This window comes from Phoca vitulina, unplaced genomic scaffold, assembly GCF_004348235.1.
Source record: "Phoca vitulina isolate PV1807 unplaced genomic scaffold, GSC_HSeal_1.0 scaffold4, whole genome shotgun sequence".
In the NCBI taxonomy this organism is placed as follows: domain Eukaryota; kingdom Metazoa; phylum Chordata; class Mammalia; order Carnivora; family Phocidae; genus Phoca; species Phoca vitulina.
The window spans coordinates 7,213,736-7,232,973 of NW_022589707.1; the positions used below are offsets into that span (position 1 = coordinate 7,213,736).

Below are 19,238 nucleotides of genomic sequence, written 5' to 3' on the forward strand. Positions count from 1 at the left end.
TGTATCGCAATTTATCTTTTCGCCTGTTGGTGAACATTTGGGTTGTTGTCAGTTTTTGGCTATTACAAATAAAGCTCCTGTGAACGTTTGTGTACAAATCCTTGTATGAACATATGCTTTCATTTTCCTTGGATGAATACGTCAAAGTGGAATGGCTGGGTCATATGGTAGGTGTGTGTTTATCTTTTTAAGAAACCGTGGTCGGGACGCCTGGGTGGCTCAGTCGGTTAAGCATCTGCCTTCGGCCTGGGTCAGGATCCCGGGGTCCGGGGATTGAGTCCCATGTCGGGCTCCCTGCTCAGCGGGGAGCCTGCTTCTCCCTCTGCCTGTCACTCCCCATGCTTGTGCTCTCTCTCTGACTGATAAATAAATAAGATCTTTAAAAAAAAAAAGAAAGAAACCGGCGGACTCTTCCAAAGTGGTTTTTACCATTTTACATTCCCATCAGCAGAGTGTAAGGGCTCTAGTTGCTATGTGTTCTTGCCAACACATATGTGTGGTCTTTTCTCTTTTAGCTATCCTAGTAGGTATGTAGTACATCATTGTGGATTTAATTTGCATTTCCCTAATGTCTGATGATGTTGAACACCTTTTTATGTGCTTATTTGCATCATGTTTTTGTGTGCATGAAGCCTCTTTTTCAAAAACTTATCTTTTTTTTTTTTTCCAAAAACTTTTTATCTTGAGATGATTGTACATTCATACTCTTTAACATTTTATTGGATTTTTTTTAAGATTTAATTTTTTATATTTATTTATTTTTAAAGATTTTTAAAATTTATTTGATATAGAGAGACACAGCGAGAGAGGGAACACAAGCAGGGGGAGCGGGAGAGGGAGAAGCAGGCTTCCCACTGAGCAGGGAGCCCGATGCGGGGCTGGATCCCAGGACTCTGGGATCATGACCTGAGCCGAAGGCAGACGCTTAACGACTGAGCCACCCAGGTGCCCCGAGATTTAATTTTTTTAAAGTAATCTCTACACCCAACATGGGGCTTGAACTTACAACCCCAAGATCAAGAGTTGCATGCTCCACCTACTGAGCCAGCCAGCGCCATTGGATTGTTTTTGTATTACTGAGTTTTGAGAGTTGTTTATATTCTAGATGTGAGTCTTTTGCTAGATAAGCGATATGCGAATATTTCCTCCTAGTCTGTGGCTTACTTTCAAAATTCTCTTAACAGTGTCTTGTGATGCGCCCGAAATTGAACTTTAGTATAATATTAGGTTTTTTTATAGAAGATTTTATTTATTTATTAGAGAGAGAGAGTGTGCACATGAGAGAGAGTGAGAGAGAGCAGGAGCAGGGACCAGGAGAGGGAGAGGCAGACTCCCTGGGACCCTGGGATCATGACCTGAGCCTAAGGCAGACGCTTAACGAACTGACTGAGCCACCCAGGCGCCCCTCGTTTAATACTATCTTAAAGTGACCTGATGTTTTGTCATTTGGGTATACTTTAAAAAAATCTTAAGATAGAATGTTGATTCTTTGGAATGTGAACTTTCACTGTTTTCGCCATTTTGTATTTGAACTGCACCAGAATTCATTCTGATTCTATTGTCTTCTGTTTGTCACTGTTCTCTGTCTTAGACGAGGAGTTGTTTTTGGTCTCTGGAGCGCCTGTGCTTCGGTGGGCAATATTTTGGGAGCATGCCTAGCTTCTTCTGTTCTGCAATACGGGTATGAGGTAGGTATTTCCTTCTAACTTTTTCTTGAGTACATATAATATGTTTTGTTTTTTAGGAAATAATACTGTGGCCATCTAGAACACAGTGTAGAGCTGTGTTTGGGTGGGGCAAGGCTTATATTAAAAGTAGACAAACTTTTGAGACTTTCAAACACAGAAATTATTCATGGAAAAAATACCAAGTCTAAAGACAGTATAATCAATTGGGAAAAAAGTATTTGCAATTCATGTCACAGATCAAGAGCTAATCTCCCTAATATGTAAAGAGTACCTGCAAATTGATAAGAAGACCAACAATACACAAAAAGAAAGGTAAAGGATTTGAATGTGTTGTTCAAATAGAAATGGCTTCAAGGGGCACCTGGGTGGCTCAGTCGTTGGGCGTCTGCCTTCGGCTCAGGTCATGATCCCAGGGTTCTGGGATCGAGCCCCGCGTCGGGCTCCCTGCTCAGCGGGAAGCCTGCTTCTCCCTCTCCCACTCCCCCTGCTTGTGTTCCCTCTCTTGCTGTGTCTCTCTCTGTCAAATAAATAAATAAAATATTAAAAAAAAATAAAAAGTAGATAAATTTTGAAATAGTTCACCAGGTGTTTGGTCTCAGAAGAATTTTGGTCAAGTTTGGCTCAGTGAGAAGTCCTTCCTGTATTCCCAGTCACCTTTATTCCAGGCTTTTTGGCTTTGCGTCTGGATTATACTAATTGGCTCAGGTGGGAATTTTGGTTCAAGTGTGGCTCCCAGATTTGACTCCTGGAAACACTAATTTTGTCACTGTCTTTTCCAGAAATTTAGACCGTCTGTCCACATCAGGCTCCATTCCCTATTAAATAAAATTCCGCTGTGCAGCCTGGCTTTTGAGGTTCTTTAATCTTGATCTCACCTTTTCCTAGCGGTTTTATTCCCGGCTGTCCCTTAGCAGAAGCCCCCACTTGGACCATGCGGGAGGCTTTCTCTCTCATTCCCACCCTGTCCCTTTGCTTCAGGCGTGCTGGGACAGACCGTCAGTTGCCTTTTCAGCTCTTCCTGAGGACACCGTGTTGCTGTGCCAGCATCTTTAGCTGTTTCCTTCGATCTGTGTTTCTTATTAGGACTGGGCCTTCTCCTTTATTCGCCTACTTGATGCCTTGTACTATTGTTTGGTGTATTGTTTAATCCCCTCAACTGGATAGAATATTTTCGAGGGCAGATAGTGTCTCTTGCGGGAGGCTCTGTGGGACAGAGAATGAGGTTTTGGAGCCAGTCCTGATTTCACAATTGTGGTGGTACCACTCACTGTCCCTGGGACCTTAACTGGCCTCTCTGAGCCTCCGGGGGAAAATGCGTGGAAAACACAAGTGAAACAGCTCTGTGCCTGGCACAGCCTGAGCACTCAGTGCTCATTTCCTTCCCCATCGCCCTCTTCTTCCCACCCGATCCCCCACCTTCCCCACATGTGCTTCTAGTGAATGTGCTCTAAGCAATATCCCAGATGTGCAAACAGCACCTCTCTCCTCTCTTCTCCAGTATGCCTTTCTCGTGACAGCGGCTGTGCAGTTTGCCGGTGGGATCGTCATCTTCTTTGGACTCCTGGTGTCACCAGAAGAAATTGGTGAGAAGCTGTCCTTTCTGTTCAGCACGTCTTACTGTTATGGGCGAAGAGAAACCTGAAGCCAGCATGGCCGGTCTCTTGTTCCCTAGGAGAACTGTGAGCTCCTTTCAGGGGGTTGAAGGAGTGGTATTTGCTGTTTGTGTCCCGTAGACACCGGTTGGCTGACTGGGCGCAGCTGCAGACGTTTGAGGGGAGGGAGGCTCGCCTTTCTAGATTCAGAGAAGACTCTGCATTTGCAAATGAGCTTTGTAATTGAGACACTGACTGGAAATTAGCATGATCTATTTCTCATTTCACTTCTTCAGACAGATTTCTCTCCCTTCATAAAAGTAATTTAGTTTGATACTTATCTGTGGTTACATACAAGCAAAACCACAGAAGCAAATAGATGTACAATTCCATCTTTTGCGTGTTATTGAAGAGACATGTCAGTTTAATTGTATGTTATTAACGTTTTCTTAAATGTAATAGAGATTGTATAATGTCGTTGAAAAAGCATTGCTTTGAATCTAGTTAGTAAAGTAGAATCAGAGTCCTGACTTTGTTGCTTATTAGCCGTGTGACCTTAATCAACTTTGGTTGACCTTGGCCTTGAACCTTAGTTGCTTCTGTAAAGCGGAGATAAAAATAATCTCGACCCCATGAGTGATGATACATACAAAGCACCTTGCACTGTGCCAGGCGTCTAGAAGGCACTCTATAAATCGTGGCTCTTACTGTTCTAGGTCTCCCAGGTATCGAGGCAGGAGAACATTTTGAAGAAGACTCACACAGGCCGTTGATTAATGGTGCTGAAAACGAAGACGAATATGAGCCTAATTATTCCATCCAAGAGGGCAGTGCTGTTACCCAGGTCAAGGCAATAAGCTTTTATCAGGCCTGTTGTCTTCCTGGAGTTATGCCGGTAAGGATGTTCAGATCTCCTTACCACACTCGTGAGATATTATAGCCTGGGTATTAGCTCTACCTGCGATAAAGCATCTTGAAGTATTTAGCTTCTCTTTGATACTTTATTTTAGGAATATACGTTCAGAGGAATATTGTATAGTGCCCCTCAGCTCGTGTCTGGGGTGGCCACAACTTGAAATTTTATCTGCGTTCTAATGCAGAGTTGGTGTTCCTTTTCTGTGAAGAGCCAGATAGTAAATGTGTTCAGCCTTGGGGCTGGCGGGGGGGCCGTCCAGTCTCTACCACAGCTACTCACATCTGTAGAACACATGAAACCCTGGATGGTATGGAACAAAGGGGTGTGGGCAGGTTTGGCCCGTGAGCTCTAGTTTGCTGACCCTGACCCTGCATTCAAGTAAGAAGGCAAAATTAATGTTTTTAAATACGTTCTTTTTGGCCTGTTGAAGTAGTATAGAATTATATGTGACCAAGAGGGGTTTTGAATGGTTCATTTAAGTCTGCCTTATTTGCCTGTATTCTTATTCTAGAAAAAAAATTGTTTGCCCTTTTATTAAAAGGTGCAGAACACAGTACTCCCAACAGTATTTCTTGGTAATGCATTCCAGTGTTTCCAAAACCTTTGCGGTCAGGAGAATTTACTAACATCTGAACTAAGTCCCTCCTTCTGCAGTTTTTCTGTCTTGATGTTTTGGGCGTGCCCGTGCGAGAGTGGAAGTTAGGAGGCCTAGGTTATATTTCCAGCTTACCATTAACTCTCTGTAAGGCCTGGGGTAAGTCACTCAGCCCATCCTTGTGTCCTTGGTGCCCCCTTCCCACAGAGCAGAGAGTAGTAACCCAGTCTACCCCGGGGTCTATAACGCTGGGTTACTGTATTGTGAATAAGCACCTGGTTTTGTTTATTTTATTGTCTAATGGTGCTTTACAAATGTCACCCCTCAGCTAGCTTCAGAGTCTGCATGCTTACTAGTCCCCTCTGCCTGTGCCCCCAGGCTGAGAGGTCCGACATTTGCAGACAGTGAAGTGTGAGTGAGAATGTAAGTGTCTGTTTCTGCAGTTCTGTAGCCAAAAGACAATATATTATACGAGCGGAATGCAAGGTCCTTGAGGCCTGGTCTTAGGCTAAAGATTAGTGATTTTTAAGTAGTTGTTAAAATATTCTGCTGGTAATAGCTTCCTTTCTGGGACAGACCTTACATCTGTTGTGACTAAATATGAAACTCTTGCTACTCCTTTGTATTTCACGAGCAATTGTTCCCTGACTCGGGCAGGGATGCAGAGAAAACGGAGTTAACTTAATTCCTTTGTCTCTGGAGCAGGCTCTCTGGACAAAACGCCCTCATAATTGGGACTCGGCTCTCTAGGGGGCGGCCGTTGCCCTGCCAGGGAAGCGGTTTTACAACAAGTGATACCTAGGCAGTAACTGGCCGCTCCAGGGAAAAGAATATACTCTCCAGACACCCTTTGAAGTCAGCCTCTCTGTTCCTCCCCCTTTTTCCTTTGATGCTAAATGTCAGGAGTCCCTGGTAATAATGTGTTGAATATAGGAGTCTTAGCTCCACTGCCACTTTTAGTCCTCCAAGCAGAGCCACAAGGCCCAGGACGGTCATATTCTTTGACTTCTGACTCAGCAAAGATACTTTTTGCTTTTCCACTGGATGTTGGAATATAAGGCTTTTGGAAACCATAATGTGAAAGTAGTTCTAATGTCGCTGCTTTTCTTAGACCTTGAAACTATAGTTTCGTCACATTGCTCTCCACTGTTCATAATGTTAACTTTGCAGGAAGTAGAAGAACCAAAAAGGTGGGGCTGCTTGGAATAAAAGCTGTGATGTTTACTGGATTTCTTTGCTTGTGGTTAATGATAGTTAGTGGTATGAATACCTTTTATCTTTGTCTAAATAAAGAAACATGAGTGTATGCTCTCCCTTTGAGGTTCAAAACACTGCTTTGCTTCTGCCGGGGAACTGAAAGGAGAAGAAACTGGGGACAATTAAGAAATAGTCATGTGTATTTTTATTCCAGAGGCCTGCTGCACATGCCTTTCTGGAAGCTAATGGGGATAAAGAGAAGAGGGAGACTAGGTAAAGTCAGGCAAATGGGAATTTATAGAAGTGTGTAATTTTAAAATCAGGTACTATTCTTCCCAAACCCCTGTGTATGGTTTTGGTTTTTAATTACATTAAGAATTGTGGTCCGTCTGTGCTGTTGTTTGTTCCTTATCGAAAGTCGAATGTTTTTCTTGTAGTACTCACTGGCCTACGCCTGCTTGAAGTTAGTAAATTACTCCTTCTTCTTCTGGTTGCCCTTTTATCTGAGTAACAACTTTGGATGGAAGGAGGCTGAAGCTGACAAGTTGTCCATTTGGTACGATGTTGGAGGAATTATAGGTAATGCCAGATGATCTTTTTCTATGAAGAGAGTTAGTCACTGGTAATATTTTACTGGGTTATGAAATCTGACATCGTTTAAAGTTTTATTACTTAGTCTACAGCCATTTTTCCTAAACCGTCCTACCAGTAAACAACTAAAGTCTTAAAAAAAAAGAATCCATAGAAAGGAAGAGCCAGCCCACGGCAGCCCTGTGATTTATAGGGCTCTTTTTTTCTCGGTTCTTTGTTTATGGATCAGTTCTTTTGTGTTGGGAAGCACAGGGATGTTTCCCTCTGTGATCTCTTTAAATGTAACCCTTTCGCACACTTTCAGTGATATCTTAGATCTAAAGCTAATTGTATGCCAGAGATCCAAGTTAGAACGTGAATGTGTTCGTTTTATCTACTTCCCACCTTCCCCACCACGCACAGTCAAGGAAGGGAAAATACTAGCTCAGTGTATGGATTTTGTCAGATCCTAGAGGTAGGAATAATAGTGGGGATTCATTTCTGTGAGTATTTTGCAACTGTTCCACCGCACACAGCAGATTTTAATAGTGACTTTTTGCTACGGCTGGAAGCATAAACAAGTACTTAAGAAACCCTAAAATAAGACCATTGTACAGAGTGCACTTTATTGGGTGTTACCTGTATGGCTATGGCAAAATCATAACATCCTTTCTGTAATGTTTGGATTTAGAATTGTGGTAAGGCTAAGCTGCCCTGAGCACCTGAGAGCAGTGAGTCCTCCGGTGATACGCTGTTACTGTACTTGAACTTGTCTGCCCTTATTCTTAGATACAGAGCCAAAGGTGAGGCTGCCACCGTTAGACCTGACCATACTTCTGGGTGCTGCTGTCCAGTGAGGATGTACCAGATGTCCCATAGCCCCTATTGCTCAAAATGTGGCTGTATCTAAATGTGACCTTGTTGCTTAAAGGATTCACATTACCTCTTTCTAAAGATCCTGACCTCTTCATTATCACCAAATCATAATCACTACATTTAATTTTAGTGAACATTTATTGGCTGCCACTAACAGCTCATGAGGCATGGTCTTTAATGAACCATCTTTTAAAATAAAAAGCAGAGGGGTACATGGGTGGCTCAGTCCGTTAGGCGTCCGACTCTCGATTTTGGCTCAGGTCATGATCTCAGGGTTGTGAGATTGAGCCCCATGTCGGGCTCTGTGCTGAGCATGGAGCCTGCTTAAGATTCTCTCCCTCTGGGGCGCCTGGGTGGCTCAGTCGATTAAGCATCTGCCTTTGGCTCAGGTCATGATCTCAGGGTCCTGGGATCGAGCCCCCGCATTGGGCTCCCTGCTCAGCAGGGAGCCTGCTTCTCCTTCTCCCTCTCCCACTTCCCTGCTTGTGCTCTCTCTCTCTCTGTCAAATAAATAAATAAAATCTAAAAAAAAAAAAAAAAAGATCCCTCTGCTCCTGCACATGCATGGGCTCTGTCTCTAAAATAAAATAAAATAAAATAAAATAAAATAAAATAAATAAAAAGAAAAATCAGGAAAAGCCTGGTTTGAGAAGTGAGAACAGCAAGGGACAGTGGGTGGTTTTGATGATTTTTTCCTTTTTCCTTATTTTGCTGTGTGATTCATGGTGTCCTGTTCCTATCAGCCTTTGTGGCCATTAACAGTCAGGTAATCTTCCTTAAAGGAAGCTGTGGAGGAAGCTTTTTTGGGAGAGTCAGCCATCTTTTTGGGTAGACCAGTGTCAGGATCCTGCTAGCAGGGAGAGAGTATGTGAGGAACAAGCTTCAGATAAACTGAGCTAAATCATAAACGATTTTGCTTGTGATGCCCTCTTGGTACTTGCAGGTGGGACTTTGCAAGGTTTCATCTCTGACATATTACAGAAGAGAGCACCAGTTTTAGCTCTCAGTCTGCTTCTGGCTGTTGGGTCCCTCGTTGGATATAGCCGTGAGTATTCCCTTGCAACTGAATTATTTTTCTGATCTCTCAGGACTAAGGCATTTGCCCTGAGTCAGTAATCAACCCCGGAGAGATGCTTGAGACCAGCTACAAAGGCTGATACGAGACCTTTGTATTGTCCTGTAAATGCCTGGTAAAAGTATCATCACGTAGTTTTATTTGTGTTGGGGAGGAAACTGGCATCTCTCCTGCTTTGTTGGTTTGTTTAAAAGATGCTTGGGAGTGTATCTGCTTTGTTTGAGGGTAGGCTCCAGAGGGCCAGCATTAGAGCCAATAAAACAATAAAAGGGAAAGGGTTTCAAAAGAGGAAAGATGGTAATTAGTAGGTTTGGTATATGTCCCTTAAGATGCTGCTGAGATGGGAGTAGGTTTTTCTTCAGCTTTTAGAAGTCTCATTAGCTTGAGCACCAGCAAGAGGCAGACATTACAAATAAAAGTTGGAGTAGGTGGTGAAAGAGTTGTATCCCTTTGTTGTCTCTGGGAGTGATCTGTGAGGTCACTGAGATCCAGATCTTTCTGTGCTGTTCAGTGGGGGCCGATGTAATCTGCTTTTAAAGTCAGCATGCTGTTTCTGCATCTTCTCTCATAGGTTCTCCGAACGATAAGTCCATTAATGCACTTCTGATGGCGGTTACAGGTATGTCGTGTGGCTCCATTTTACTATACTGTTACTGCTCCCCTGTAAATAGAAAGGAAAGGGAAACCGTTCGCTCCCTCGGTTTGAGTAATACTAAAACCTTCATTATAAAGAGCCCCGATGGTAAAAGGAAAGCTGCCTACTTGAGATTCAGATTCTGTTTCTCTGCTCTTATGTGACCTCTTCAGTCCTGTTGTTACGGAAGCAGTCTCCTTGGACAGAGATTTTTCTAAAATGTTTGATTGCTTCCCCAGCTTCCCTTATTACTTCTGGAGGTGGTTTAGGAAGACGCCACACTGGAAACCAATTCACCAGCTTTCAAAAAGGTTTTCCTGGGGCGCCTGGATGGCTTGGTCGTTGGGCATCTGCCTTAGGCTCTGATCATGATCCCAGGGTCCTGGGATCCTGGGATTGAGCCCCACATCGGGCTCCCTGCTCAGCGGGAAGCCTGCTTCTCCCTCTCCCACTCCCCCTGCTTGTGTTCCCTCTCGCTGTGTGTCTCTCTGTCAAATAAATAAATAAAATCTTAAAAAAAAAAGGTTTTCCAACTATGTTGGAATTGGTCAGTATTTCTCCACGTGAGCACCAGATGAAACAGTTGAGTGTAATTAGGGACCATGGTATAGAAAGATTATTTTTAAACTTTAGATCCTACTCAGGATAGTGAGAGCTGCTCATGATATGTGACATGGAACTCATTCCAGCCACGTGAACAGAGTCACATGGGCCAATTCCTGCTCAGTCCTCAGACAGCCTCGTGGGGAGCAGTGGCTGGTAGAACCGTCTGTCAGACGACAGAGCTTTTTCTCTTCTCGCTTTTTTTTTCAATATGTGTGGTTGAATTTGGATAGTCAAATACTCAGTTGATACAACTCTACCATAGTAGAAGTTGACAAACAAGTGTAATTAGTTATTGATGAATGCAGTCTTTACAGGATTAGAAAGGCTGTATATTCACTGTATTTTCTGTATCTTTGGTTTTTATAAAATATACCAGAATATCGTATAATTCAAGTAGGGCTTTCAGAAAAGTGGATGCTAACTAGTTTGAAGATGGCATGATCTGGGAGAGTTTTCATCTTTACTGTTTTTTCCCTCCCCCTTCTGCTGTTTCTCTCCAACATATTGATTAAAAGGTTGGGATAAGAGTTGTCTCGTCCAGTAGATTTCTAGCGGTGTGATGAATAATGTTTTAATGAGAACCTGTTTTGTTTATGACTTCAGGATTTTTTATTGGCGGACCTTCTAACATGATTAGCTCTGCTATTTCTGCGGACCTGGGTCGCCAAGAGTTGATCCAAGGGAGCAGTGAGGCTTTGGCGACCGTCACAGGAATTGTTGATGGAACTGGAAGCATTGGAGCTGCGGTGGGCCAGGTGAGGGAACAAGAGAGGGCTTGAAATTGAGTGGTGAGTAGTCTCTCATTGGTGGAAGAATTTACACCTGCCCTCTGGGCCACAGTAGGTGGCACTCTTGTTCTGTGTAGTATACTTTTCTGTGAGCCTTAGGTTTCTAATCTTCTTTGAGGTCAGCTAATGGGACCTAATGTGGAAGGTCCCTCTACATTTTTTAGTTTCTTCTTCCCACTTTTATTTCCAGATTCTTCCTGTCTGGAAATAAGCTGACACCTCATAAGACAGATCCTCAGTCCCAGTTTGCTACTCCCTTCTTCCCAGCCTGAACTTGGCACTCCGAGGGGCCACGAGACACGTGCTTCTCATTATCCCCCACCTGGCATGCACACCCTACCTCCTCTCTCATACCAGACACGCAAGTTCTTCTCATGGATCTCTACCAGAAATTGCCATGGATTCGGCAGCTGTTCTCAGTCACTTTCTCTGCTTCCAATGACTGTGTCTCAAAGGGAGGTTCATAAATGTCTTGTGTCAGAATCATCTGGGTTATTTATTAAAGTACAGAACACTGAGCTTACTGCAGGCTTGCTGAATTAGAACCTGGAGATATGTGTTTCAACAAGCCTTCCTGGTGATTCTTAGGCACTCTAAACTTGAGATTGTCTAGGCTAAGATTGGCCTACAGTAAGTAGTCAGAACTACCCAAAGGCTTAAATTCAGCCTTCTCTTCCTTGGGACAGTAGCGACTCATGCCTCTCCTAGGGTATACCTTTCCAGGTCATTGAGGGCTAATTTTGCAAAAAGAAGATCAGAGAATCATCTGCATAGATAAAATAGATGAAACTTTGGAAGATAATGAGATGTTTAATGGGCAAAGAAAATACAGGCAAAACCTCAGGGGTTGCCCAGTGGTCAAAGACATAGGAAGTCAGCAGTGCCGTGTAGGCAAGGGGAGGTGTTAGTCAGTGAGATCAGAGGTGTAGAGGGGCCAGAGAAGGAAAATGGAAGAAAAAAGTCTCTAAGTTTCGACACTCAGGTCATTACCGGCCTTGAATATTGCTGTTTTGCTTGCTCTGTGGGGATAGATCACCAATGTCTGATTGCTGGTGGTAATTGAGAGAGCAAGTATTGAGGAAAATAAGCCATCTTCATGCTTATCACTACCCAGCCATATGTTATATATTTATTTGTTATTGTGTCCCATGGTAGCCCCAGTACATATGACGGTGTCTGGCACACAGTAGACATGCTCATATCTGTTGAGTGGCTATAGAACGAATGGTTGATAGGGTTGATATATCAAGCTTAGCGTACTTGATTATGAGACTGAAGAGAAAAAAAAAACCTAGCAAAAGTAGGAGAAATGTGCTTACTTGATTGTGCGCTGGAGTAGAAACCAAAAATTCTATTGGCTTCTAGTTCAGAGGTCTTTATATAAAGGGTAAGGGGTGATTGTATTGGACATCCTTTTCTGATATCACTGTATTCTCAGTTATCGTTTCTCCCTGATGTTTTTTTCATTAATCAAATGGGTGGGTTATATAATGAGCATTTCAAGGAGTTTAGTTGTTGTTTAAGATTTTTATTTATTTGAGAGAGAGAGAGAGAGCATGAGAAAGGGGAGGGTCAGAGGGAGAAGCAGACTCCTTGCTGAATGGGGAGCCTGATGCAGGACTCCATCCCAGGACCCTGGGATCATGGCCTGAGCTGAAGGCAGACACTTAACCGACTGAGCCACCCAGGCATCCCTCAAGGAGTTTATTTGTATTTGGAACGTCTCACCTGACAGTATTTGGATCCCTAACTATGAACTTGGGTCGGCATTAGGCTCACTTTGGTGGTTGGGGAAATGGGATCTGGAGTAAATCATTGTTAGCTTTATTCATTCCTCTTCCATATTGATTTTGGAATAATTTCCCATTGCGTGGGGTATGAGATTCCAAACTCTATGACTTACCAGGCATTGGTGGTTCAGTGGTAGAATTCTCGCCTGCCAAACTCTATGACTTAATATTAGAAACTTGATGAGCCTTGTCCCGGCTCTTCTGATTTACCCCGAACAGCTTTTTTCCCCACCTTCCCTTGACTTCACAAGAAAAATGTTTGTTTCTCTCTTGGTTTCCATAGCGGTTGGTGCTTACCTCTAACAGAGTGCTTGTCATGGTGCATCACATTTACTGGTTTGTCTGTGCCAGACTCTGCGTTTCCTTGAGAACAGGAACTGTTTCCTTCATCTTTGTGGTCCCAATGGCTTAGTATGTTTTTGACACATAGTAGGGGCTCAGTAAGATTAAATTGTGGTATCTATCCAAGGAAAATGAGAACAAATGTCCACATAAACACTTGAACACATACATGTTCATAGCTGGATTACTTATAACAGCTAAAAAGTAGAAAAAACCCAGATGTCCATCGACTGAGGAATGGATAAACAGAATGTCTGTATTCATATGATGCAGTAGTATTTGGCCTTTGAAGAGGGTATCTGGCACTTAAAAGTGGATAGATGTTATGTGGATGCACCTGAAAAATAGTATGCTAAGTGAAAGAAGCCAGTTACAAAAGACCATGTACTTAAATGATTTCGTTCATATGAGATATCCAAAATGGGCAAGTCTATAGGGAAGGAAATTAGATTAGTGGTTGCCTGGGGTCAAGTGGGTTTACAGAGTGACTGTTGATGGGTAGAACATTTCTTTTGGTAGGGGGTGATAGAAATGGTCTAAAATTACATTATGGTAATAGTTGCACAATTCTGTAAATATTGAGTTGTATACTTTAAATGGGTGAACTTTATGTTATGTAAATTATATGTCAATAAAACTGTTTAAAAGAAAGATAAAGTGGCAGAAAGACTTGGGAGCGCTGCTGTGAGCCCTTTAACGGGTGACTAGACCTCTGCTTTTTTGCTTTCCATTATGTAATCTAGGCTACATCACTCACTCATTTTGCTTTTTTTCCGCTTATAAATTTCACTGGTAGTGTGTGATGGAAGAACATGGGTAAACTCTCACATCTGTGGTCAGTTGATTTTTTTTTTTAAAGATTTTATTTATTTACTTGACAGAGGGAGAGAGAGCACAGCAGAGGGAGTGGCAGGCAGAGGGAGAGGGAGAAGCAGGCTTCCCACCGAGCAGAGAGCCCAACACAGGGCTCCATCCCAGGACCCTGGGATCATGACCTCAGCCGAAGGCAGATGCTTAACCGACTGAGCCACCCAGGCGCCCTGGTCAGTTGATTTTTGACAAAGGTGCCAAGACCATTCAATGGGGAAAGAATGGTTTCTTCACCGGATGGTGCTGGGGAAGCTGGATATACACACACGCAGGATGAAGGTGGACCCCTGGCCTTACAGCGTAGACAAAAACTGACGCAAAATGGATCAAAACCTATCTTTAAGAACTAAAACTATAAAAACTCTTAGAAGAAATTGTAGGGATAAATCTTCATGACAAATATATACAAATGGCCAATAAACACCTGTAAAGATTCTCAACATCCTTAGTTATTAGGGAAATGCAAATCAAAACCTCAGTGAGATACCACTTCGCACCTATTAGGATGGCTATCACTTTACAAATAACAACAGAAAAGAACAAGCAGTTATGAGGATCTGGGGGAACTGGATCTCTGACATTGCTGGTGGGAATGTAAAATGGTGCAGCTGCTGTGGAAAATGCTTTGGTGGGTCCTCAAAAAGTTAAACATGGAATTACCATGTGACCCCGCAGTTCCATTCCTAGGAATATACCTTAAAGAACTGAAAACAGGACTCATACGTATATATACCAGTGTTCCCGGCAGCGTTATTCATAATAACCAAAAGGCTGAAACAAACCAAATGTTGAGCAGCTGATGAAGGACAGACAAAAGGTGGCATGTCCACAGTGTGGAATATTATCCAGCCATAGAAAGGGATGCTATTCCAACATGTGCCGCAGCCTTGAAGACAGTACGCTGAGTGAGGTAAGCCAGGCCCAAAAGGACAAATATTGTGTGACTCCACTGAACATGAAATCTCTAGAACAGGCAAATTCTCAGAGGTTACCAGGGGGCTGGGAGGAGGGGGTGGTGGGGAGTTATTGCTTAATGGGTGCAGCCTTGGTGTTTAGGGTGATGAAAAATTTTGGGAATAGATAGTGGTGATAGTGGTACAACACTGTGAATGTATGTAATGCCTCTGAATTGTACACTTAAAAATGGTTAAAATGGCCAATTTTATATATATTTTATCATAATAGAAAAAGAAAATGGGTTAAATGCTATTAGATTCTTTTCGGTGATTGAAATAAAGTAAAAGAATTTGTTGTAGAATGTTAAAGCCATATAGAAATCCTCTGAGTCTAAATAACACCATTGAAAAGTGGGCAACATGCTTAAAAGAGAAACTATTTTTAAAGGCATCAATTAGGGGCGCCAGGTGTTAACCGTCTCCCTTTGGCTCAGGTCATGATCTCAGGGTCCTGGGATCGAGCCCCGCATCGGGCTCCCTGCTCCGCGGGAAGCCTCTTTCTCCCTTTCCCACTCCCCCTGCTTGTGTTCCCTGTCTCGCTGTGTCTCTCTCTGTCAAATAAATAAAATCGTGAAAAAAAAAGGAAAAAAAGCATCAATTATACTACCTTTCATTGGAAGAAAGAACGATTAAACAGAAGTGGCTTGAGGATGTTCATCTTCCTCTCTTATTAGCAAAGTGAATAAAAATAAACCTTATAGTCATGTCATCTCTTCTGCAGTGTTTGTACTTGGACTCTGCCAGCTTACAAGAGGAAGGCCAGATATCTTAAGTAGGAACATGCACGTGAAAGCTTTGCAAACCGAAAACCATTCTACAAATCCTAACTCCCTTCTCATTTTCTGGAAGAGCAGTGTTTAATCTACCTTTCAGCTACTTCGTTTGATTAATTTATAAAGGATTATATTGTAATTTTTTTTTCTCCCTTGTAGTATTTAGTGTCTTTGATCCAGGACAATCTGGGATGGATGTGGGTGTTCTACTTTTTCATTCTCATGGTAAGTGAGTGTGTGCCTTTTTTAACTCCTGGTTTTTCTTACGAATTTAGTTCAAAGCATTTACTTAGATCACTTTTTAAATCAGCACAATTCCTGATTGCTCTTATTGACCCTTTTGTGAAAAGTAACATGTCATGAGTCTAAAAGATACGTTTTTTTTTCAAGGTAAAAGTAACATGTCATGAGTCGAAAAGATACATTCTTTTTTCAAGGTGGGAACGGGTTTTTAGTTTGCCCTTGACCTGAGCCTAATGAGTATTGTCATTTATAATTCTAGAAAAAGTGGTGAGAAACTTGCTAAAAGTATTAATCGGTGTACTCTTCCGGGGTACTCTCTCTCTGCTAGATATAATTTGGGAATTCTGAAGGAAATTACAGCATACACCAAGCAACATTGGGCTCAAAAAGAAGCCTTGCTATAATTAACACTGTGGTATGTAGGTTCTAAAATGAAGAGAGTCTCTTGAGAAAATATTTGTCATGCCTTCAACATTCTTGGCTAGAATTGTGTACTTTCTGGGAACTAGCCAATTCAGAGCAAGGCCTTATACTTTTAAAATGTTGCTCTCTGTTGAATAAGTATGTGACCTCCCCTCCTACATTATTGGTACTCAAGATAGGTCTACTTGAGAGAGTCTGGTGACAGCTTCATCCACGAGGGGATGCATTTTGTATCCCATCCGTAAATCTAGTACATCCTAATTGGAGACAGCCTCAAGCACCCCAAGTCCAGCCATGGTCCTCCAGCCTTGTCCAAGGAGCCCAGGAGTTCAGCGCCCGAATTCCCTGGAGCTGCCTTAAGGCTATGTATTCTGCTATCACAAAGGATGCTTCTTCTGCCTAACTGCCTTCCAGCTTCTAAAGACTGGGCCATATGTCTCTGTGTTCCTATTCTGACATCTGCTAAATAGAGGGAAATGTCTCCTGATGAACCTGCTGTGTGATCATACAAGAAATTGTACTAGAAAGAAAACTGGATCTATTGTGAGAAGCACTGTTTTTAAAGTGAGCTCCGGGGGTGCCTGGCTGGCTCAGTCAGAGCACGTGACTCTTGGCCCTGGGGTCATGAGTTTGAGCCCCACATTGGGTGCAGAGATTACTTAAACAAATAAAAAATAAATAAAAATAAATAAAGCGAGCTCCAGTACCAATTTTTTGCTCTACTATGGCAAATTATTTAATTTTGTGTACCTTAGTTCTTTTTCTGGAGACTATGTAACATTAAGTTTTTAAAAAAAATATTAACCTCGATTTTCAAAATCATTTTCTAATTCATTAGAAAAGATCGAGTCATCTTTGTATGAAGTCGAAATGAATGCTGTCCACATTCATTACTACGTTCAAAACATGATGCTCTAACAGAGTTAATTAAATTATCAGTGCATATTTAATGCTTTTTTCTCTTCACAGACAAGTTGTACAATTTTATTTATCTCACCATTAATAGTGAGGGAAACCTGCTATTTTATGCAAAGACGACAAGCTCATGTATTGAGTGAGTGAGTGTTGCCAGAAGAGAAGAAGAGAAGAGAAGAACAATGGAAGACACATCAGGACTATTATTTTTTCTAATTCACCCTATTGGGGGTTGTCTTAAGAGCTCCAACAAAACCTCAGATTGTCAAGCCTCTTTCAACAATGTCAGCCACTTGAGATGCTGACCAGTGGTGAAGGCTGGGCTGTTTTTCTGCACTACATGAGTTATTGTGGATGATTTTCTTTGTTGCTTCATAAATGTACTGAATGGCCTATCAGTCTGCCAGCCTCTTTATTTGGCCTGTTGAGATTTATCCTTTTAACCTGAAATACTGTCTTGGACTTGGACCCTAATTCTCCAGCCTGGACAGTTGAGTGGCCACGAGACGGTTGCACATGGTTTGCATCAATGACGGGCTCATTGGATCATTGGATTTTGCTTTGATAATGAGTTTGCCGAGAGCGGCTCATCTTTGAAGCCTCAAATCCTGGTAGAGTGCTCAAGCTGGATCAAGCATAAGCCTGCCTTGGACAAAGAATCCCTTTGTTAACTGTGGTGGGAAAAATCACACTACATGGTGACTGGCTCAGGCACTCTGTATCTGATTTAAAGTTAATCAGCTCCAGAAGCAGAAATGCCTTCAAATTATTGTCAGCTCGTTCTCTTCTGTCTTCATTCACAATTAACTTCGACTCCTGGAAGTACTCAGTCTTCCGTTCAAGGACCATAAGGTACATCATCAGTTGTCATGCACATTCCAAGGGGTAGCTCACAACCGAAGTACTCAACCCCAGATTTGCTCTCTGGGAACGTTAGGATCCACTAGGACGCTAATCTGCTTAGCCCTGTTTTCAGAGAATTGATCTTTCTCACAACCGGGTTCCTTGAGTTACCTCAGCAGAAGACTAGAATTAGAGACGGAGGAAAGACCTTTTGTCCTGGTACGCATCAAGTCTGTGACCTTGAATCACATCAGTGGGTTACTCGGGCCTCGGGACTAGGCATCTGCTCTTTAGAAGTTTGTAGCTTGTATGTCTTCAAGGCTGTGAATTCTGTACAAATTAGCCCAACATTTTTAGGTCATTCTGTATATGTATTTTAAATTATGGACACGAACAAGGGGGAAAATGTGCAATTTTGAGGGCTGCCTAATTGGTGTTGGGTTAGGGAATATTTTTCAGCTTCTTGCTTTATACTCTAAAATGTGGTGTGTAAATTTATGAACTTGTTAATGTTATTTAATCAAGGAGATTTCCAATCAGTTAATTCCTCATTACCGACAAAAAAAAAGGGAAAATATGAAATACAGGAAGGGAAAATAAACTGACTTTTATAGTAAATACCTGTCCATCTGGTTATTTAAATATATACTCTGACTTCCTCGTTCTAGAATGTGGTTGATGCCTCATAATTTCCTGGGGTTGACCATTTACTGACCCTATGGTGCGCCTGGTTGTACGGAGAGCTTCCCCCTGATGGCCCCATCTCTGTTATGTTCTGTGAACACCTTCCCTTCCCCTTTGTGTGAGATTGTGCTAAGTTTGGATGAGTGCCTGGTTGTAATTTAAGAATTGTCTATAGATGAATGCTATTTTTTATTATTTAACCTCCTTCTGACGTTTGGCTGAGAGTTTCCTCTCTGCCCACATAATCAGTATGGTGTAGCATTTTTGTGTCCTGACACCAACATTGTTTTCTTACCCTGTTTATTTTTATTTTTTACCCTATTTACACTTAGCTGGGTGAGTGTTCCCCTGACCTCTCTGTAGCCCCCAAGCAGTATCTGAAATGAAATTATAAATAGATAAGTGCTCAGCCCTGAGTGAAAGGATATATTTCATGATGGATTTTTTCCCTTATTGTTCTAGTTCTGGCAGGCTACATAAGAATCAGCTTTAAGGAACTCCTAACTTCACTTTCTTATTAATTTCCTGTCCTTGAAGAAAAGGCCATAGGGAAAGCTAATTTGGAGATGACAGCTTCTCTGACAGCTACATCTGGGATGCTCACTAGGTTGAAGAAAATCACTGGCTTGCCCTTTCTGGTCACGCTGTGTTTTCTTCTCTCCTTCAGTGTAGTTTCAAAGGAAGAAAGTCCCCTCCCCACTCCTGCTTATTCTGTTCCTTCCTGCTTCCTAGAAGACCGGAGTCCCATAGTCAACGTTCACACAAGAAATGCATCGTGAAGTTGATGGAGGATGCAGGATGCTCTCATGCATTTTCTCCCTCCCCTCTTTAAAACCTCCAGAAGTCTTCCCTGCCTCTCCCA

General features: G+C 42.3%; 1 protein-coding gene across 2 annotated transcripts in view; it reads left to right on the forward strand.

Moving 5' to 3' along the window:
* The window catches only part of SLC37A3 (solute carrier family 37 member 3), a 47,644-nt gene extending 29,334 nt beyond the window's left edge, over positions 1-18,310 (forward strand). For both annotated transcript variants that reach the window (XM_032401459.1, XM_032401458.1), the window contains exons 7-15: positions 1,592-1,688; positions 3,187-3,271; positions 3,997-4,175; positions 6,426-6,567; positions 8,378-8,479; positions 9,081-9,128; positions 10,353-10,504; positions 15,428-15,493; positions 16,904-18,310. In XM_032401459.1, the coding sequence (XP_032257350.1) occupies positions 1,592-1,688; positions 3,187-3,271; positions 3,997-4,175; positions 6,426-6,567; positions 8,378-8,479; positions 9,081-9,128; positions 10,353-10,504; positions 15,428-15,493; positions 16,904-16,996 (964 nt within the window). In that variant the 3' untranslated portion in view covers positions 16,997-18,310. The remainder of the gene's footprint in view (positions 1-1,591; positions 1,689-3,186; positions 3,272-3,996; positions 4,176-6,425; positions 6,568-8,377; positions 8,480-9,080; positions 9,129-10,352; positions 10,505-15,427; positions 15,494-16,903) is intronic.
* The last annotated feature ends 928 nt before the right edge of the window (positions 18,311-19,238 follow it).